The sequence below is a fragment of the Crinia signifera genome, chromosome 4, assembly GCF_055691185.1.
Source record: "Crinia signifera chromosome 4, ASM5569118v1, whole genome shotgun sequence".
Lineage (NCBI taxonomy): Eukaryota > Metazoa > Chordata > Amphibia > Anura > Myobatrachidae > Crinia > Crinia signifera.
In genome coordinates, this window is record NC_139220.1 from 125,898,000 (window position 1) to 125,921,120 (window position 23,121).

At 42.2% G+C, this 23,121-nt stretch overlaps 1 protein-coding gene and 1 long non-coding RNA gene across 2 annotated transcripts in view; both read right to left on the minus strand.

Moving 5' to 3' along the window:
* LOC146072419 (uncharacterized) overlaps positions 1–23,121 on the minus strand; it is a 419,935-nt gene that overhangs the window by 120,332 nt on the left and 276,482 nt on the right. The window lies entirely within an intron of this gene.
* DCN (decorin) overlaps positions 1–23,121 on the minus strand; it is a 68,826-nt gene that overhangs the window by 3,515 nt on the left and 42,190 nt on the right. The window contains exons 4-6 of the mRNA XM_083182384.1: positions 21,871–22,084; positions 18,187–18,300; positions 5,023–5,116 (exon numbers count right to left, since the gene is read on the minus strand). Coding sequence (XP_083038510.1) covers positions 5,023–5,116; positions 18,187–18,300; positions 21,871–22,084 — 422 coding nt within the window. The remainder of the gene's footprint in view (positions 1–5,022; positions 5,117–18,186; positions 18,301–21,870; positions 22,085–23,121) is intronic.

Here is a 23,121-nt window from a genome sequence, read left to right on the forward strand (position 1 = left end):
CAAAGTTTTAAAACATGAAAGAAAGTTTGTGTACTATCTCAGGCACTGAATTTGAATGCAAAGCAATCATGTCCTTGCACATATTTAGTGCCAGTTACATGTTATTTCCCCCCAGTAGTGCCAGTTACAGATGTAGCCAGTAGGTTTTAAGCAAAAAATTTAATATAAAAGTACATTTTAGAGACTATGATTCGGAAAAATTTGGATAACAGACATTTGAATAAGGGATACTCAACCTGTACTTAACTATGGGACAAGAACATACTGTATATTGAGAAGAATGTGAAAATAATTACAAGTCATGTGAGTTAGGTAGAAGTACAGAATGTTACAGTTGTAATAGGAGTATTTTTGTTTTGGTTCAGAAGAACATCTGCATATGATGTTATTTCCTACACCTGAAAAAATACAATTCAGCTCACTGGTGCGGGGAGGAGGTGTGTCTGTGATTGGGGGATGTTCCAGCAGGCACAGCACAGCCACGCTTCTTCCTAGCATTGGAGAGTAAAGACAGCACACTGCCGAAGGTGCATAAACACGGTGCAAATTTGGCAATGGAGGATTTTGACTTTACTAGAAATAGTTCATTTAAATACTGGGTTGGTATTTTAGGGGGGCTCTGATGATATATACAGATGAAGCATCTCTCATCTGAGTGGCTCCCATCGCACCGTTCGCCAACCCATGTTTTCGCCAGCCAGCGAATGGGGTGTTTGCACGTCGGTGACGCTTGGCAATGGACGGCAAGAGTTTGAGATGCTCACACGTCCACGTCCTCCACCAGATACTGAAATCTTGCGCGCTGGCGGCAAGAGAGAGAGAATGGCCCCATCTGTATATGTATTGCAAGCTTATATGGGTCACTGTTGTACAGATATACATACCGATGTGCACAAGATTGTACATTTTCTAGTGAAAATTGAGCTGCTTGCACACTGAATTTCTTTCTTTCACAAGAGATTGGAAGAAAAGCATACCAAAACTTCAATAAAATGGCAATAAAAATATTGACATTTTTAATTGTAATAATGCAGTATCTTCCATCAGTTTAATGGATATATGTATTTCCCACAAGATGTGCAGTATATTTAGCATGCTTCATCTCTAGTGACATGAAAAACACACACTAAACACAAATTTGTGCAATTATGTGCTAGAATGTGTTATCTGAGAGAAGTTGAGGTATTTTGACCGTGCACTCATTGTATGTCAGCACTTGTTAACCAAGCATTGTTGCCTCTAGGGTTTCACATGTTTCAACAGGTATTATGTTAATTCAAAACATAGAATTTAATTTAATACTTAATCTATTTATTTGGGTACACATAAAATGTTACCACATATTATCAGTTTATGGAATGGAATACTATGAAATGTGCCATATAATATGCATAATATCTGATGATATTAATAATATGAAATTATCCTTTTAGCCCCTTTCCTGCTGTGGAATTTATCACATTTGTGCTAAGGTCACTTTTTTCATATTTGTGCTCAAACATCCCAACATCAATATCAATGACGTTTTTATGTAGTACAGACACAAATTATACCTTGTTTTTGTGTTTTTATTAGAAGACTGTATTTTTAGAAACTGTAATTAATCTTTTTACTCATTCTAACACTTAAATTTTGTTTAACCAAAATGGGCAAAAACATTTTTTTTTTTGTAATTTCAACTCTTATAACATACTTTGTGGTTCTTGTCTTTGCAAATAATACAACTTTTCAATTGATTCTATTTGTGTGCTGTAGGTTTTGACAGAACAAATTCGGCCAATATGCTTTTTTTAAAATCTAATTGAATATAGACCGCACCTCCACAATGCCACGTCGGGCTCTTAAACTTTTGTGACCGCATTTTCAGGGCTTATGATGCATAGCATTCCATAGCACTATGCGATATTGCCTGGTGAGCACAGATGATCACAAGATAAAACTGCTAAGATGGCCATATCATTTGAAAGTGATGCTTTCAAATATGGATGCTCACTTGCAGCCTGATTCAGGCTTATTTGGAAGGGGTTCGAATTCAGATATGCTCATGCACAGCAAACGCCTTTGGTGAGTATTATACTCACCGAGGTGTTCGCAAGGGCAGGGGGCGACTTCAGGGGCATGCCCAGCATTGCCTGCTCAGGTCAGACAGCTGACATCACGTGACATAATCGGCTGCCCTGTTTTTGGCGATCAGCGGCAGAAATAAAAGTCAGTTTATACGGACTTTTATTTCCAAAGGTAGTAGAAATCATTTAATGGTCAGTGACCATCAAATTAATTCTCTCCCCTTCGGCCGCATGCAAGGGGATGTGTTCCCGCAAACTATAATGCTCTTCTATTAGAATTACTCTGCAGGGCCAAGTTGGAGTTGAATTAGTTCCATCTCACCATTTCAGGAGGTAGACCTCCACCACGTTCACCCCCACACACTTTTATCCCCTGATCTGGATACTGTATAGCACCCCTCTAAATTTCTGTGCGCATTTTACATCTGCACCAACTGCAATCCTGACAGGGCACAAACTTGCTTTCGTTTTTTGGATCGCTCCAATGACTGTTGTGTCCTTACACAGACTGCATACCTCCTAATAAATGGTTATTCCACAAATGGACCTTTATGCATTTTGGTCACACAACCATAAAGGTGGCCTGGTCTTTTTGCATGTTCCTCATTTACATCCCTAATCGTACTCTATATGCATTAACATTTGCAACTATCGCAAAAAAACAGCGCTCCTGATAAGAGCTGCCATTTGCGATCAGAACTGGTCCCTGGACTTCCGTCTTATGAAACGAGAGTTTGCACACTGTTGTTCAAACACTCTTTTGTTCAGAGCAATAACCCTTGTGCACCCAGGGTTGAGACTTGCAGAACACACCAGAGGGTCTTCATGTCTATTATAGTCACCGTTTCCTTAAAGGCTAGGTGCACCTACCCGTACTGGATGCCACCAGAACTTACATGGTAGTACAAGCTCAACCCCAAGTGACCCGTATTAATGCCAGGTGGAAGGAGGTTCTTACTAGGAGACTGGAGAATGACTAAATACAAGGTGGAATCTAGGCAGGGTATTGTAAGATAACAACAGAGAGGAGGCAGTGGCTGAGAGGCTGGATAGTGAGATAATGAATAGCAACAGACAATAAAAGCTAGACACGGGCTGATGGAGATGGGTAGAGCAGATAATAAAGGAGGCAAAATAATGGAGAAACTAGACCTAGAGTAGTACCAGAACTGGAGAGAGGAAATCAATAAGGAAACAGACTAGTAATAACAGGAGAATACTGAATACCATACAGGAGAACACACAGGTTAAATGTGAAACACAATAGAAGGTGAATGGAAAACAAAGCTGGATAAATACTGAGGACTGGCAAGAAATAAAGCTAGAACAAATACTGAGAACTAAAGAAGATACGGAGATGACTGCGCTAATAAACAAGTTATAACATGGTGCTCATGTCAATATTAATGTGTTTGATATACAATTTGTAACATATACTGTACAATAAAAATATTTAGTTAACGATTTAAAAAGATTTTGGGTTTTTAAAAATGGGGGGGAGGGATATCAGGGGGTGATTCGACTGGTTTGAAAGTCCATACGGTACCGGATTTGTAAGCCAGCTGGTTGGGTTGTAGTCCTTTTCTGCTTAAGGTAACGCCTCACTGTTATTTGGTGGTATTGGTGGCTCCAAGTAACCCCGTGGGCTGTCTCAATGGAGGGTGCAAGGTCTCTTGCAGATTTTGTAGCCCAATAGATGGTGTGGGGTATCTCTGGGTGTTTGTAGATCCCAGGAAGAGTTTGAGTCCAACAAACCGATAATTCTTCAGAGGCTAAACGGTTTTGTAGCAGAGGTGAAAAAGTGGATCCAGTCAGTCAGCCCCTGGTAATTCACCAACGCGTTTCGCTCCTATAGGGAGCTTTTTCAAGGTTGACATGAGCACCATGTTATAACTTGTTTATTAGAGCAGTCATCTCCGTATCTTCTTTTGTTCTCCATATTGGGGAGTGACACCCCCCATTTATTGTACTGCCGCTTGACCTCACAGCTCAATCTTCTGCGCATCCACTAAGATAACTTAGTTATCTTTTTTCCTTTCTAGAACAAATACTAAGGCTGACAGGACACATAGCTGGAACAAACACTGAGGCAGATTGGACACAGGACTAGAACAAATAGAGGCTAACTGAACACAGAGCTGGAACAAAAACTAAGGCTAGCTATGAACAAACTGGGACTAAAGCAGAGAGCAGAGTGTCAAGGGCTCACTCCACAACTATCAACTATGACCAGCCATGTAAGAGAGGCAGACCAGGAAGATATAGGGAGAATGGGCCAATCAGATGGCTGGAAAAACACAAGCCTCCTGAAACACAAATTAACTGCAGCTGAATAGCTAAACCCATGGTTATTGGCTAATTATGTGACAGGTTTGTGCAAACACACAGAAGCAAAGCTGCAGTTACACAGATCTGCCAGAGGTGGCTATAACTGTTGCCTGCCAACAGCCAGTACAAAATCCAGACAGAAGATGTAACAACTGTTTGCACATGTACAGAAGTATGCAATGGCAACAGGGGATGATGGGAGGGATCAAATTAAATCCCTCTCAGCTTGGAATGCATAAAGATGCAGATAGGCTTATATCTCCCTACATGTTGGAGCCATGGCATCCAGGGTTTAGTGCTGATTTAGTACATCCTGCCCATAATCTCCAATAAGGTCACATTCATTTAAATTGTGAAGTAATGTCAGAACTTTACATGATGTCATAGTGTAGGAAACTAGTGTAGGAAATCCTTGCTTACTGTATGTTTGCTTCCACATCTAGAGATTTGAACCATCAAAATAACTAGATGTACATCCAGACATTCACCACATGAGGTGATGGAACCTTGTAGGTAATGGAATCTGCCCACGGACTGCTGTGGTGTTCAGAACAATATTAGCATGTACAGTACTATGTGGATAACTCCTAATTAGTATTTACTTACAGATCCTAATGACATTACTTACTTTGCTAGATTGTTCAGTCCACTTAAACTGTCAGCTTCAACTTTAGCAATTTTATTTCCATCAAGATGAAGTTCTGTTAGAGAAGGTGGCAGACCTTAAATAAAAAAATAAGACATAGTTATTTTCATATACTGCAATTAAATAATTTATGTTTTTATCTTAAAATCACAGCTTATAAAGAAATACTGAAATATTATAATTGAAAGGATTGTGCATAGCTAAGGACTAGAATAGGAGCAATGGGGAAGCAGGTGTGGTATGATGCTCCAACAGTCGGGATTACGACAGTCAGTATACCGACATCAGAATCCTGACCGCTGGTACTCTGGGGTGAGTGCTAAGATGCCCCTTGCGGGTCGTGGACCACCACGCTGCAGAATAGTCCCTGTCAGTCCCTGTTGGTATACTGACCATCGCAATCTGGACTGTCAGAGCATCATCCGGGAACCACAAAAAACACAGTGCAGTGCCCCCATAGTATAGTGATGCTCAGCCCAACATTCATCATTAAACATGATTCTTTCTAAGGGACCCATCTAAAGTATTAACATTATTTTTACTAAAATAATGTAAATAAAACTTCACATTATTTAAACTTCACCTGAATGTATTAAAGGGCTTTTAGACCAGTTTTCATGAAAAACTGCTCCAAATCCTTTCGTTCACCTATTTTTGAAAAATATGAAAGAAAATCTCATTGGGCCCTTTGATAACAACATCAGCTTCAGCTGGTGAATCACAGGGATCAGATGAGATTTGGGACTTCTGCACAGCTTTCTCTGCCTCTAGGCAGAGAAAGCTGTGTGGGAATCGGGCCAAGGTGAAAAAAAATTATAATAAAAAATATCATACTCACCTCCCAAGGGTCCGGAGATTGCTGCTCCAGTAAGGGACGCCAGTCTCCGGGGCTGCAAAGAGGCAGGTCACTTTACAGCCCTGGGGGGTCACAGGAGAAGAAAGCCCTGTAGACCGGCAGAGTTACAGGAGCCGATCCTCGGAGGTTGGTGAATATAAATCAGCGGAGCGGGGCATGGCAGTATGTGGGGAGGGAGTGCTGGTGGCGGCAGTAGTGGCGGCACATGTGCAGTACAGCATTGGGGTATATTTTGTGAGACCCATCGCAGGGACAGAGCTTTATTGCTCTGTCCCTGTGATGAGATAATGGATTGATAATTGTGATGTATGCATTATTGCATTGCGAGTTTGGAAGATTTTTTCATATCACATCCACATCTTCAGATGCGGATGGTGATAAATGGGCTCTTAGAATCAGGGTAACGAAAATAAATAAATAAATGAATAAATAGTAGGAAGTCAGTGCCAGTCACAGTGTTGCCATAACAGGCTCACTGGAGTGACACATTTTACTGGACGGGGGGGGTCTGAGGTCCTGTGGCACATATCCACCACTGCAAAGAGCCAGGCGGTCCCATTTTTAGGGCATACTGTACCAAAGCCAGTGCCTGCCTGACTGGATGCAGCTTCACTGGCCCGACATTGTACATTTGTTGGACATTCTGGGTAACCAGAAGGTTACTCAGTTGTTCAACGTTTATTTATTTAGATGATTCCATAAAGATATCCTGGCCATCCAAAACATTACCAGATGAGCATTGCGCTACTAATGCATAATGTTATTACATTATATGGACCTGATCCCACTCCCAAAGTCCCATTGATGTTCTTTGATAGGATAAAAACTATTTGGACACACAAAATGGCTTCATTCACTGTATGTGGGCAGTTGGTTTACTTTAAATGGGACACAGGTATTAGGCCTACTTCCAAAACCCTAGAGCCTGATTAGAATTGTATGTAATGCGGAGCATTTAATCGGTAGACTGCACATGCGCCAAGGTATTCTATCGACACCAGATCCAATCAGCAGCAAAAATAAAGTGCACCTGTATGTATTGTTTGTGGAGGGCCCCAAAACTAATATCTTCACTAGGGGCGCATGAGGTCTAAATCTGCTTCTGCCCATACTGATTTCTAGAGAAGCACTTAGAATCCTGCTTACAATCTAATCATTTTTTTTGGTGCTTAAACCCTGTTCAAAATTCTAAACTGATGATGATGATGATGATGATGATTATGATGATCAGCAGTGGTTTCTGATTGGCTGAATGTGTATCCTAAAACCACAGTAAAGTTCTTAATTTGCATTATTACATTAATATTAGCAATCAGTCTGCAGCAATGGATATAAATTCAACTTGAACTTAGTTATTAAGTTACTTAGTTATTAAAAAAACTGTCCGAACATGTACTATATTGCATATGAATTTTGTATTGTATTTCTGGCAGGTCGGGCATCCAATAGGAAGTCACTGCCAGTCACAGTGAAGCCAGTGCAGTTTCACAGACTGCACCTGGCTTTACTTAGACAGAGCACAGTGGCGGATATTATCTGGGGGGGTGCTGCAGTCCTGCAACCCATAGATAAAAACCGCCACTGGTTTCTATGTAATTTTGTTCAGTGATGAAGTTAGGTAGATGTAATTTACAGCAAAAATGAAAAGGGAATGTACAGCAGAGTATGGACACTGGACTGGCCCTTGCACAACTATTGCTTTGGGCCCGGCTAGGTATCTATGCAGTGCAAATGCCAGGGGGTTAGCCAATAAATGCTTAATGTTCCTGTAAAGTTTGGATCGGGAGATCACATCATACGTGCAGTTTAATATTTGTTGGGCTGACCTCCTGGTCCAATAGAAGCCATGCAAACATAGGGCGAGATGTATTGATATACATCGCTGCCCCAGCCACCTGGCCACCACGGTGCCAGCGCATATGAGCTAACATATGTGGCTGGCATCGCGGTGCGGTGGCGGAGGCCCCCCTCGATACCTGTAATGTGGTGTGCGGGTGTCTCTGTCACCTCACTGCCGCCTCCTGCTCCCCTCATGCTGGGACAGCTCAGCATGGCTGTTCCTGGCGCCTCCTCCTCCCCCTGCAGCCGGAAGAACGTCCGGATGCCTTGCTAGGAGGAGGAGGGGTTTACCTTCCGGGTCCAGGAGGACCTGCAGCAAGGTAAGCCAGAGGGAGGGAAAAAGGGTGGTCGGTGGGGGCGATGGGTGGTAAAAAGAAGTCCATAGGTTTCTATAGGGTATTGCCAACCTTTTGGTGGCGATACCCTGCTATGCGGTGATGCGGCGGCCGGCATTTCATAAATTAGGAAATGTAGTAAAACCCCTGAAAACGGGGGTTTTACCACATTTTTAGCTTAGTACCATATATACTCGAGTATAAGCCTACTTTTTCAGAACATTTTTTATGCTGAAAAAGCCCCCTCTCGGCTTATACTGGAGTGAGGGTCCCACTTGAGTCAATAAGTTTTCCCAGTTTTTTGTAATGGTAATTAGGTGCCTCGGCTTATATTTGGGTCGACTTATGCTTGAGTATATACGGTACATCCCGCTGTTATTCACGTCAGTATTGTATATGAGTGTAAGTGGTACAGTAAGCCGGGGACACACTGCTCCTCCAATTGAAAGCATTAACGCAATCAGTGGGGGATTGTATAGTTGAGTACACAGCTTTAGTCTACTATACAACTAAGATGTACATTGGCATCTTAGTTGTATAGTAGACTAAAGCTGTGTACTCAACTATACAATCCCCCACTGATTGCGGACGTTAGCTATACAAAATTGAGCTGCATGTATAGATGACAGAAACCCTGGTTAACAACACACAGGAGCGCAAATCCTTCATTGTTCATTGCATACACACTGGCCAATATTTTGAACAATTTTGCTCAGAATGCCCGAAATGAGCAATATTGTTCAAAATATAGCCCATTGTATATAAACCATATTTATTAAAAATAGTAGAACACAGTTAAGATTGTCACAGTGGCAGATTTATTAAACATTTTTTTGCTAAAAGAAAATGTGAAAAGGGTGTTTTAACACAGTTTTCATAATACTAAAGTATCAAGTGAATGTATTAAAAATTTTTAGAGCAGTTTTCATGAAAAATTTGCATCTTTTTTTTTTTTTTTAGCAACCAGATTGCAATTCCCTATAAAAGGAAATACCATCTGGCCAAATTTACAAAAAAAAGAGCTCAGTGCTAATCCGGCCTCCCGCATAGCTTTCTCTGTCCGTATGTCTGATGGACACACAAGCTGATCAATGAGGAACAATAAATAAAAAAAGGTAAAACAATTTAAATATACTCACACCAAGGGACTGGCAGGATTGCCATCATAAAATGTGGGGCCTGGGACTGCTAAAATATGAAGCGCTGTTCCATTGTGCCCGACAATTATGTGTTGTCACACATCATAATGGCCCTTATTCTGATCGGTGCGGATATTCCCGCATTCTTACGGAGCGCTCCGCACGCCACGGTGTTCTGCCGCGTGCGGCCATCGCCCGTAGAAACGCCCACGTGTCCTCCGCATTCGGACGGACTCACTCTTTAAGAACAGGGCGTGTTTACGGACGACATACAAACCATGCGTGTGCGGGAGAAACACTCAGATTCTGCACGGTATTACAGAGTATTACAGAGTATGCTCGGGAATACCGCATCCGAACGGGAGCCAAGCGGTGCTACCGCCCGTAAGCGGAGTATTTACGCCAAACAACCCACTATTATGTATCTTCTGCAATACATCACATGACCCACTTATTCAATTACCTATCCTCATAAAAAACTGCTTATTTTGAATTGGAATCAATTAGATGCCAATATATCCTTACAAGCATGCCTAACACATGCATTGCACACATTAACCCTTACAGCAATTTAAGTGCCATGGTTTGTTTTTTTTGGTATTTTTATTTTTTTGTCATTGCATCACAGTGGCATTGACAGTGAAATTTATATAAATAAATTGCTTTACTTTACAACAATTGTGTGGTTTAATTAGTACATGTCGCATACACATGTGTATTGCTAGTATTAATATTCAGTCATGTCCATTGTTAGCAGGTTTAAAGTGTGTCAGAAGTACAGCATATGTGGGTGATTAGTAAGGTTTCCTTGAAGCAGCAATGGTTTCAATTCAAGCACTGACAAGCGTCCTATTAGTGATTAATGAGTAAAGGAGTCGATTTTATTGGGTTCAGGTGTTAATGCTTGTAGTCATTAGGCGGTCCGTTCGCCTCCCGCAGGAACGAGTGGTGTCCGCAAAGCAATAGTGGCCTTTTGGACACCGCACATTTCTTCCCTTTTTGTTCGCGTGCATTCGGAGTGCTATCCGAATGCACGCCCCCCAACATAAGTGTACTCCCCCGTGTCCGCCCATGTTTCCGCCCCGTTTTGCCCACTTTGAAACTACGCCCATGTGTCATTCCGCATGACGCCCATAATACGCCCATATTTCCCGAATGATTGCGGTGACCAGTTTTGTACGGGATTTGCCCGAACAGGTACGGAGTCAAGGCGTGGCACATGCGCGTAGCGTTCTCCATGCATGCGCAGACGCCGTAAAGACGCGATCCGAAAGTATGCGGGAAAGTACGCGTCAATCAGAATAAGGGCCAATATCATGGATAGTTGGAGGGCTGCAGACATATACGAATGATTCACAGAGGGCTGATGTGCATAGAAGACTTATTTTTAAGATGTTCTGCCTGTACACCGGCCTGTTGTTGTGGCTGCAGCACATAGTTCAGTTTAAGGTATTGATGGTAGGAGCTAAAGACCGGCCCCCATCTCTATCTGGGCTGGGACTCCTAGAGCGGTAAAGTGATGCTGCATAGTGGCAGACTGGGGGTCATGCAGCAAAAGAGGTTCCGATAACCCCTTTTACTTATATATTTAAATGGTGTATTACAGTAAACACTGAATATCTGCTATCCACTGCAGAGCATTACATCTATTGTGTGGGATTGATTAATGTAACTGACCAGGTAAAAGAACACTGAATATCTGATCTGTGTAACTCACAACAGTACCTTGCCTGTGTGTAGGGAGGAATTTATTTTAATTCTAAATGATATATACTGTAGTATCCTGGAATGACAGAAATGTTTTTGTAAGCCACTTTTATTGCTATATATTGCAGGGGTGGGGACTGAGTGAGTGGATTCCAATTATTGGAAATTGGGAACTCATGCATTGTTAAGGTGGCCATACATCTACAGATCGTTTGTCAGATTGGGGTGGTTGGAACAAAAACCTGGTAAAGGATGAGTGACAGTTTTTGGCAGTTTTCCAGCATTTCAAAGCAAATGGTCAACTGTCATATTCTCTCATCCATTACCAGGTTTTTGTTCCAACCAGCCCAACCAGTACAATCTGACAATCAATCTGTAGATGTATGGCAGACTTTAGAGTATTTTAGTTCTCATTGCATATGGCTGTGGCCAGATAGGCTGTGGTCATAGTTTAACTGTGGGCCTAAATTGAAGTGGGCCGTTATTAAAGTGGGATAACTGAATCATAACAACAGCGTTATACCAGCGTTATATATGAAACTGAAGGGGACCACTCAAAGCTCAGAAAACTATAGACCAACTTTAACAAATGTGAGTGCACTGCTCACAGTTCACCTCACTATACAACTAACTCATGTTTAATTGTTGTTTGTAATGATATCATTTGTTTGACATTGTAATCCACTGCGTTAGAAAGGTTGGTGTTTGCATCGACAAACACTGTATCACATTTCTACTTTCATCAGCTAAATATTTGCTTTACTATTAACCAGGGAATTACATTGGTATTATTATTATTACCTGAAACTCTGCAGTTCTGCTGCTCTATCTCTAATTCTGCCAACACTCCTCTTTTCCATTCACAAACCCTATTTACCTTATCCACACTATGTCCTGCCTGACAACACCTCCCAACACTCCTTGTCTACCTAATCCTTTACTTTGACCCCTGGTACCACCTCTATTCTTCTCTACTAGTCTCCTACATCTCCTCCTCTTCCCTTTCCTCTGTATCACATCCTCCCCTTTGTTACCCTTCCCCTCCTCTCCTGTTACACCACTTGCACTCACCTCTACCCTACAGTATCTCAGGCCCTCTACTCTACCACACAGCCCTGCTCCCTCATTCCTCCTACAGTTTTCCTTCCTAGCCCAGGAGTCAGCACAATCACTACACCCACTACATCTCTGCCTTCTAAATTAATATCACCTCAATGCTATAGCAATCCTGATAATCTCATTCACATCTCAACCACTAAAGGCCCCCATACACTATGCGATATGGGAACGATTTCACCCGATTCGGATGAATCGGGCAGTGAAATCGGCCCAAATCGCACTTGTAGGCATCCCCTCCGATCCGATGCGCGGTCCCGTGCGCATCGGATCGGGGTCGGGAGGTCGGACGGGCTGCACATAAGATTTGCCAAATCTTATGTGCAGCCCAGCCCCGGAGCCGTGCGGGGGACAGCAGCGGGTGGGGGATGTCGGCTATAGAGAGCCAAGCAGGGGGAGGCTGCATAAGGCGCCGGGCTGGAGGATACTATGTTGCGGTGGGGTGACAGCGGGATGTGAGCAGGGAGAACTTGATGACATGACGCTGGCTGCAGGGCAGCGCCACAGCAGCGGGAGCCGGGAGAAACAGATAACTTGAAAAAAAACGCCCATAGAGATGACTAGCAAGCCATTGATTGGCTGAGACCTCTCTTAGCCAATCGCTGATTGGCTGAAAGAGGTCTTATGTGCAAGAAAAGTGACTCAGTGATAAAAGTGCGCACACAAAACTTTAAAGCAGCTTAATACAATCCACAGGTGTTATTCTATAAACACCTTAGGGAAACAGAGTATAAGGCAAAAATGTGGAATGATTTTTAAGCGCTGAAAAGGTTCTCCTTAGTTTAAAGTCACCAAGTCAGTTCAAATTCGATCCTGGGCAGGCAAGTTAGTCCAAAATGCTTGTATCCTCCATATATGTAAAAGAAAGAAAAGTGCAAATAGTGCATAACGTTTTAAAACAACAAGTTTTATTATGAGTTTGCACTTACAATTTTGGAGGAATAATAAGGCAATAGGTTAAAACCCGGGGTTCTTTCGTGTTCCTGCTGTGCCCCGGGTTTTAACCTATTGCCTTATTATTCCTCCAAAATTGTAAGTGCAAACTCATAATAAAACTTGTTGTTTTAAAACGTTATGCACTATTTGCACTTTTCTTTCTTTTACATATATGGAGGATACAAGCATTTTGGACTAACTTGCCTGCCCAGGATCGAATTTGAACTGACTATGAAAGAGGTCTTAGCCAATCAATGGCTTGCTAGTCATCTCTATGGGCGTTTTTTTTCCCAAGTTATCTGTTCCTCCCGGCTCCCGCCGCTGCGGTGCTGCCCTGCAGCCAGCGTCATGTCATCAAGTTCTCCCTGCTCGCCTCCCGCTGTCACCCCACCACAACACAGCTTCCTCCTGCCCGGGTCCCTATGTAGCCTCTCCCTGCTCGGCTCTCAATTAGCCGGCATCCCGCTGCCGTCCCCCGCATGGCTCCCTCCTCCTGCAGCTCCCCGGGGACTGCATATGATAAATCCATGCGATTTATAATATGCAAACCTTGGCACATCAAGTGCCTAATCGTGCTTCCCCCTCCCGGGGAGCTGCAGGGTGAAATCAGGTCCGACTTGTCCCTAGGACAAGTCGGACTAATGTATGGGGGCCTTTACTCATACCCCCTATCCTGTGCCCTCTGGAATGCCAGATCTGTTTGCAACAAACTGGTTCCCACTCATGACCTTTTTATTTCTAACTCCCTGCATCTCCTAGCCATTACTGAAAACCTGGATAACCTACTCTGACACTACTTCTCCTGCTGCTCTCTCTGCTGGGGACCTCACATTTTCACACACACCTCGACCTGGAGGTCGCCATGGTGGTGGTGTTGGGGTCCTTTTACCCTCCAGCTACGCCTATCAACTCATTCCTCCAGAACCATCCCTTACATTCTCTACAGTAGAGGTCCATGCTATATGCCTCTACTAACCTGACAATCTTCGAGTTGCTGTCATTTACTGTCCCTCTGGCATGCCCTCCAAATTCCTTGATAACTTTGCTTCCTGGCTTCCTCACTTCCTCTCTTCTGACATTACCTCTATTATCCAAGGTGATTTCAACATCTCCTCAAAATCACCTGCCTCTAAACTCCTTAATCTCAATTCACTTGGTCTCTCCCAGTGGACCACCTCACCCTCCCATGTGAATGGGAACTCACTGTATCTGGTTTTCACTCATCGTTGTGATATTTCTGATTTCTCCAACTCCCATTTTCCCCTCTCTGACCACCACCTGCTCTCCTTTACCTTATCTCTCTCTGCTTCCCCATCTCTACCTCCTAAGGCTACCATCACCAAATGTAATATTGAGGCTCTTCCACTAACCGTTGGTGTCCCACAAGGTTCTGTTCTTGGTCCTCTCCTTTTCTCTCTCTATACATCCTCATTAGGTTAGCTCATTAGTTCTTTTGACTTTCAATTTCATCTCTATGCTGATGATACTCAAATCTATCTTTCATCCCCTGACCTTTCCCCCTCTCTCTTCACTCGTATCTCCAACTGTCTCTCTGCTATATCTTCCTTGATGTCCCAGCGCTTTCTCAAATGTAACATGTCCAAGACTGAGATTATCATCTTCCCACCCTCCCGCACAACCTTGCGTCCCAACATCTCATTATCTATTGATGGCACGGCTATCACCTCTAGCTCCCAAGTACACTGTCTTGGAGTAATCCTTGACTCTCTCCTTCAAACCACATACTCAGCACCTCTCAAACCTGCCATTTTCATACCAAAAATATTTCCAGAATTAGACATTTTTCTCACTCAGGATGCCACTAAGACCATTATCCACTCACTGATCATATCCAGGCTGGACTACTGCAATCTCCTCCTAACTGGTATCCCTGACAAATGCCTGTCTCCACTCCAATCTATCCTCAATGCTGCAGCCCGGCTCATCTTCCTCACCAAACACACTACCTCCACCTCCCCTCTTCTACAAGCCCTTCACTGGCTTCACTTCCCTTTCAGTATTCAATTCAAACTTCTCACACTCGCTTACAAAGCCATCACCCACTCCTCTCCCATTTACATCTCTGACCTTATATCCATTTACACTCCCACTCGTCCCCTTCGCTTTGCTATCAACCGTCGGCTCTCCTGCCGACTTATTACCTCTTCCCACTCCTACCTTCAAGATTTTTCACATGCTGCTCCCTTATTCTGGAATTCTCTACCTCTCCCCCTCAGACTCTCCACTTCTATACTTCTATACAGAACTTCAAAAGGGCTCTTAAGACCCACTTCTTCACCAAACCCTGCACACTGTCCTTCTAACCTTCTGTTCCTCGCCCTATCTACCCCTCTGGTGTCACCCCTGTCTGTCTGCCCCTCCTCTTTAGAATGTAAGCTCTCACAAGCAGGGATATCTAACCTCATGTGCTTATCCTTTCTTACTTCAGCAGTCTTCCACTGCCCCAAAGCACGCGGTTTGCTGCCACTTTGATACTTATGTTGCAGCAATGGGCTGATGTTCCTATAATCATTTACCCTGTATTTGTCCTGTATTGTCTTTAACTGTAAGTTACTGTTTTCCAGTTTGATTATGTGTACTCTGCGGAACCCTTGTGGCTCCACATAAATAAAGGATAATAATAATAATAATAATAATAATAATAATAATAATAATAATAATAATAATAATAAAGTGATTTCCAAACTTTTTTGAATCACAGCACCCTAGAGTATCAGTATTTTTTATGGCTCCGCTAGGCCAAAAGTTTTTTTTTATTGAGAAATTCAGGAAAAAATGTAAGTGAATTGTTTTTAGATGCCATCCTTGAGATATGTGGTGAAGGATATGATTTGCTTCTGTTTGTCTACATACTATAGGAATGGAAGCCACAAATAGTGGTTTTGCCTATTAAATTTGATTTGTTCCTGGACCACCAACCCAAGGCACCCCTGCAAGTGTCCCAAGGCACCCCTGGGTGCCACAGCACACATTTTGGGAACCACTGGTGTAGTATAAAAACTTTGGGAGATAAATAATTAAACATTTTCAAGAGCATAAATGAAAAGTACACTGTATACCTAAAGTGCTAATTTTTATATTCCTTTCAACATACATTAAATAAACTACTGTATGACAAATATGCAGTTGACACCCATATGAATGCATATTTGTAACTTTAATTATCCGTTAACCGTTTTTGTACCAGTTATATGAATAAAAAGCAGACACAAAAAAAATCAATATTTGCTCTATTACCTTAGTTTACTAAAAATCCAGAACTCATGAGCAGTAATGCATCATTGAGAAGAGGTACAAAAGAGAAGGGTCGAAAGTAACCCAAAGTTCAAGTGCGCTACCGAACAGAAGCTTGTAGAAACATGGAGGTAAAATCAAGTCAAGCTCAAAAACAAAACAAAAAATCCATTATGTTTTTGAGGAAATATAAGTGTTCCCAAACCAAATTGAATTTAATGTCATAGAGCAGGCTAGTTATGTAAAGGTGACAGGGCAGCAAGTTACTTGAACAATAGTGGATACCGAGATGCGTGTGTATGTATGTATGTGTGTGGGGGGGGAGGGGGTGGTATAGGAGCCATTGCCCCATTTTGTCTTAGAATCTTTATCACATCTCTCTGCAATCCTGCCTGGAGAATTCATGATCTTATATTTGTGAGACCTTTGTATACATTCAGGGTGTTAACAAAGTGTAAATTGCTTACATTTCAGTGCAAACTTGAAAAAAAAAAAACTTTCATCCTGGCATGAAACAAAACTGACAAAGTATCAAGTTTACAAATGTGTGCTCAGTATACTGCAAACCAAAATCGATCAGGTTTTCAACCTCCAGTGGCTATACAGTATGTTTGACAAATTACTTTAAGCACAAGGAAAAGAGCCTAAAGGGTGTAGTTTGGGAAATGACATATGACTGATAAATGATTGCTTGGACACATCACATCCAGGCATGTTTATGGAAACTTACATTACCCTTGTCTATCAAACAAATACTGTAGAATAAACGACTAAAGAGACCAAAGCATAAAGGCACAGTGTGATGAATGAGGAGCCAGTACAAACATGAACACATGAGAGTATCCTCAAAAGACTGTCATTAGCTAATATATAATGGACTAAATTCAAAATATATTTTACATCATGTTTCAAGTTACAGTATTTAGCAATTAAAAAATAAAACATTACGCTCAACAATTTATAAAAAATAAAACATCACACTCAACAATGTATAAAAGTAAAACATCACGCTCAACAATTTTAAAAAATACACTATTATAAGTCAGTTAGATAAAGGGATTATTTAGTGTCAGGTTCTAAAAATACACACTTCTGATCATTTTTATGCCTGAAAGATAAAATGTCAATTATCTTATAAGAAAAATATGGCTAGTCATTTCAAGCATAAGCATAATTGGAAGTGCGAGTTTTAGATCCAGATGCTTAGGGGTAAATTTACTATGAACGAATGGGTCCGACTGCATCAGAGTTTTGCTGAGCCTACATGGATACATTTTTAATATAGGCCTTTATGATGGGAACCGCCCATAGAAGCTTATGTTAAACTTTAACATGGGATTCCTATGGAGCCACAACTAGCCAATCATACGGGGAGCTCCCCCAGAGCCTGCAGCTAATTGAATGGGGGAGGAGCCATGTCTGACATCACCAGCAAACCCCCCAGTTTGGGGGAGGAGCCCCAAGTGTAAACACACACTTGGCGCTTCTCCAGTTCGTATGGATACCGGAGAGCGGTTTGTTATGTTAACTCTTGGGATGCTAGATGGACCGAAGAGGACGCAATTTACCCCGGATTGGTTGGTGAGAATAATTTCCTTCCACAGATGCTACTATTCCAGCAATATATAACGATCTCTTGCCAATTATATCAGCTTCTACTGCATGAGGTTTTAGACCTTGTGGCATCCTGAGTACCAGTGCATGTGTGTGACATACTAAGTGAACAATGGTTGCTTGTTTTAGGCAGAGAGGGTTTTTGCAATGTATAGGAGTTCAATAACAATTACTACTATTATTATTATAATATTAGTACTACACCAAAGAAAACGGTTTACACACTGGACAATATTGTTCAAAATATTGTTCAGAAAGCCCTTTCTGAACGATATTGTGACCAATATCGTCTAGTGTGGTTGTATTCTAGTTTTTGCATGATCTTATGTAACAAAAAAAGAAAAATTACCTTTGGGAATGCTGGTTATGTTTGTATCTGCAACTCTGAGGTAGGACAGTTTCTTCATTCCTTGAAAAGCTCCTTTTTCAATCCCTGAAATGTCTATAGGATTTGTTCCCAGTTCTGCAAAAAAACCACATAGAACACAGTACAAACTAAGAACATATCTTTATACCATACAAATATATTTTCTTCAAAATTAAAAACATGAAGAGTAAATAATCTATCTTTCTTGAAAATATTGATTTTAAAAACTGAATTAATAAAATAATGATATACCAATTCGTGAAATATAGAGTGGTAGAACTGTATTAGTCATGAGAAGAAAAGCGGAAAGTTACCAGACTGTGCCATTTTTACATTTCGCCATTTACATCCATCTTCAATTATACACTATGAGAAGGTGCACCTAAGATGGCTGCCTCACCTGGTACCTTGTTAGGGTGGAATACACAACTCGCAGGGCCGCTGACAGGGGGTGCCAGGGATACAGCTGTCGCGGGCACTGGCCTCTGGAGGGGCCCTAGCAGCTGCCCACAGTGGCACGGCACCACCCCCACCACCCCCCACACCCGCACAATGCATCCCCCACCCAGCGGGCAGGCACGCACAATACACAGTGCAGCCTGCAGAGTGCTGAGCCTAGGATACAGAGAGGCTCGGCGCTCTGCAGGCTGCACTGTGCAGTGAGTGCTCTGAGTCCTGACTCCCGACATGAACGAGAGAGAAGATGCTGCCGCTGCTTGAGCCTGGGAGATGTTGCGCCACCGCTGGTAAGTAATAGTAATTGGGGGGGTAGGGGGACGCGAAAGGGGGGGGGATGCCGGGGCGCGCGGGGGGGGGGGGCGCTGGGGCTGAAGGTCAGTTCCGGGCCCCAACATTACTAGTGGCGGCCCTGACAACTCGTGTAAGTTATTATCCAAAATGTCTGTACCAACACTGCATTGTGCCTACTGTGCTCTCAAGCTTTATGTCTGTGTGATTTATTGAATACTACCCAAATTCTATGCATTGTGTGCATTATTTTGATGTCTTGTTGGAGAAAGCACGCTATATAAATAAAACTTGCATAAAAGCTGAAAATCATTAACACAGTATGTCATTAGTATTACTTCTAAGATATTGATCAACAAATGCCCAAGCAGCAACTATACAGTAAAACACTTGTGAACACTTCTGTAAATAATTAAATGTGTTGATCTGACTTAAAAGTTTGTCTAAATTCTTATTATAAATGAAAGATATGACTTAGGGGGGGTATCCAATCCTCGGTCCCGACTGTCGGTTAGTCCCGACAGTCGGGACCCTGGCCTGTTTTCACTCCACTCGCCAGTTTATCGGCAGGCGGGATTCAATGTCCCGCCTGGCGATCTGCAAAAAGTAGATGTGTCTGTAGGCAAAACGGGTCCATTTTTACGAGCTTCCGCTTCAGTGTCGGGGACAACAGCATTGAATAGGCGACCGCCATTATTTCCACCGTCGAAAATAGGGGCAGGGATTGCACACCCCCCTTAAATTGAATATAACGTACAATTAATTACATTTATTAGATAATATTTTTTCTCACAGTGGGGCAGATGTATTAAGCCTTAATAAGAGATAAAGTGAGATTAGGGTGATAAAGAGAGATCCAGCCAATCAGAACCTTACTGTCGTCTTTTTTCAAACACAGCCTGTAACATAGCAATTAGCAGGTGATTGGCTGGATGTTTATCTCTTTATCAACCTGGCATTTATCTCTTGTTAAGGCTTAATACATCTGCCCCAGTTTTACATACCAACATGCCATATCTTTGTTGAAATAAGATTGTGGAGATTTATAAAAATACTATTTACCAACCCATCAAAATAATGACGCTACTGGGAATTGGGCTCAGTAATGCCGAGGTGTGTCTATGTGTGTGTGTGTGTGTGTGTGTGTGTGTACGCGTGCGCCCGAACAAAGCGCACCATCAATTTGAGAAGTAGCTTTAGGTTTTTTTAAATAGCAATGGCTCCAATCAAATGTTTGGTTTACATTTTTAACAATTTTACTTACCATGCTGAAGCTGCTTTGACATATGCCTTTATATATGACCACATTGGTATTGTTTGCTGATATCAGCCCATGTCATCACTTCAATTGATGATCTTAAGTTGAAAATTATAACCCACTCCTGTAAGTGTCAGATACCAGTTTTATAGCTGGCATCTATTGACATTATCGTACTCTGGGTACATATGACAATGACAGTTGTTTTTTTTTGGGGGGGGGGGTTTCTTGTCCTCACTCATTGCTGATGGGCATTTGTGGAAGTTGTGGAACATTGGACCTGATTCAGAGTTGATCATTAATGGAGAATTCACAATATACTGAGATAGGGTGGAGGTGGTCATCGCTGATGTCGGAGAGCATCTTCAAAAATGCCTGGGCATGCCTGCTTTTTTTTCAGACACACCTACAAAATGGCAGGTTTCCAACCCCAAAAGGCGGCTTCTTGTCAGTCACTGCGAGGGGATTAAAATTGCAATCCATAGGCATTTATAGTCGCAGTCATTCGATAATCTTGATTTATGATTTCTCTAATTAGCGATCAAACCTGAATCAGGCCCATTACTCTCTTAATAAAATTATCATCCTAAGAGTTCGCATGCCTTTTTTACTACTACTCCCATGAGGTTCCCACATCGTTCAACTAAGCATGTGTGGATGGCTGGGGATCAGCTCTTAACTGAGGCTTTGGAAGGTGGCAGCAGGTTTTTACACAAGAAATGCACACAATGATATGGAGCAGATCAGTCAGATAATTGTAACATTTATGCGCAGCGTAAGCAACCTTGTAGAAAGGACAGATAGATGGGTACTTGTGTATTAGCAGGGCACCCAATTAGCATGCATACAGTAGCGTAGGGAAATTGCATTGCATGGCCGGTTTAGTGCTGTGCGATGCGATTTTCCTTTATTTACTGCTCTCTTGGCCCCGGCGGATCGATCGCATGCGATTTTATAGGGTGTGATGCCATTACATTAGCTTTACACTTGTATGACATGCAATTAGGTTTTAGGCACCCCCCCCCCCCACTATCCATGCCACCCCAAAGCATGGTGAGGGGCGGCGGAACGCGTCCTCCCGACATTTTCATAGCGTGGTGAGCGCACCAAGCCCCGCGAGGGGCCGCGGAATACATGTAAAGTAATCCACGTCCCATCGCCACGCTTCGGGCTCGGTGGCTCGCTGCGCTCGCCGCACTATATAAAATAAACTCCACACCAACGTGGATAGTGGGGGTATGAAAAGGTCGGGAGGACACGTTCTGCCGCCGCTCGCCACGCTTCGGGGTGGTGTGGATAGTGGGGGGGGGGGGGGTGCCTAAAACCTCATTGCATGTCATACAAGTGTATAGCTAATGTAATAGCATCGCACCCTATAAAATCACATACGATTTTGCGGGAGGTGCGATGCGATCCGCCAGGGCCAAGAGAGCAGTGAATAAATGACATAGGAAAATCGCATCGCACGGCACTAAAACGGCCCATGCGATGCAATGCGATTTTCTTATGGAGAATCGCCCACTAAGCAAATTTCTTAGTGGGCGCCCTGCTAATACACAAGTACCGATAGATGTTATGAAAACACAATTGCTATTTTTTTTAAAAAAGTAATCAAAAAGTCTTCTTGAAATTGATAATGCATATGCATATTTTTAACTTACCAATCACAATCATGTTATTTAAGCCATCAAACACTGTCTTTTTTACTTTGGTTATCATGTTCTCATGTACACGTAGCTCTTGGAGTGACTTGGGCATATTGGTTGGAAGTTCTTTTAAATTATTTTTCGATAAGTAGAGTCGTTCCAGTTTTATGAGAGAAGCAAAAGCGCCAGGGCTGATCGATTTGATTTTATTATTAACAAGAATTAATGCCTATAAAACAAAATATGACATTATAAAATGAATTAGGTGAGTAATTATGGGTATTATGCAGTTTATCAGTGATACAAATAAATACACTGTCATGGACTTTAGTGTCAGAATATTAGATCACACAGTTGAGTTTCCCATATCCCAAATGCTTGACCGAAATATTTGCATCCCATAATAAGATATTAAGATATTAAGAACTTAATTTATGTTTTATATACACTTTATACACTTTCGCTTGAATTATTTTAGACAACATTTTTAATAACTGTGTGCATGAAACATTTGTGTACAGTACATTGAACATCAGCATGCATTGGTGTCACAATTTCAGTTGTGTTCAATACATTTTGGATTTCAGAATACTTTGGTTATGGTAGACGCAAACTATAAAAAACGTGTGTATAAAACGCAGATGCAAAATGAACAAAGAAGCCAAAACTAATTTTTTATTTTCAAATTAATTAGTGACACAAAATACACCATAAACATTGTAGAGAATATAATAAAACAAAGTGGATTGGTGATAAGAGAGAGTAGTAGGTAGAAAGTAAGGGTGTATGAAATAGAAGACAAATAGAAGACGGGTGGAGGCCCGAAATGCCGTATACCAGGGATGGGGAACCTTCGGCCCTCCAGCTGTTGTTGAACTACACATCCGAGGATGCCCTGCTCCAGTTTTGCAATTTGGCCATGCTGGGATATGTAGTTCAACAACACCTGGAGGGCCGAAGGTTTCCCATTCCTGCTGTAGACAATAAACACCAGTTTTTCACTTTGAAAAAAGACCTGGATTGACGCTCTTCATTCCATGCTTATATAGGAGGACGCTATCTCTCATGAGAATGCACCCCGGCAAGTAGTAGTAGGTGGTAGTATACATATTGTGAGTGATGTAATCTCCTCTCTGGGAGAAGCACGGAAAGGAGACTCTTGGCACAAGGCTTAAGAGTGATGTCATTAAACCCCGCCCCATGATGGAACATGACCCGATTTGCTGATTTCCTTGGAAGGGGTGGGGCTAAAATGATGCGATCGCG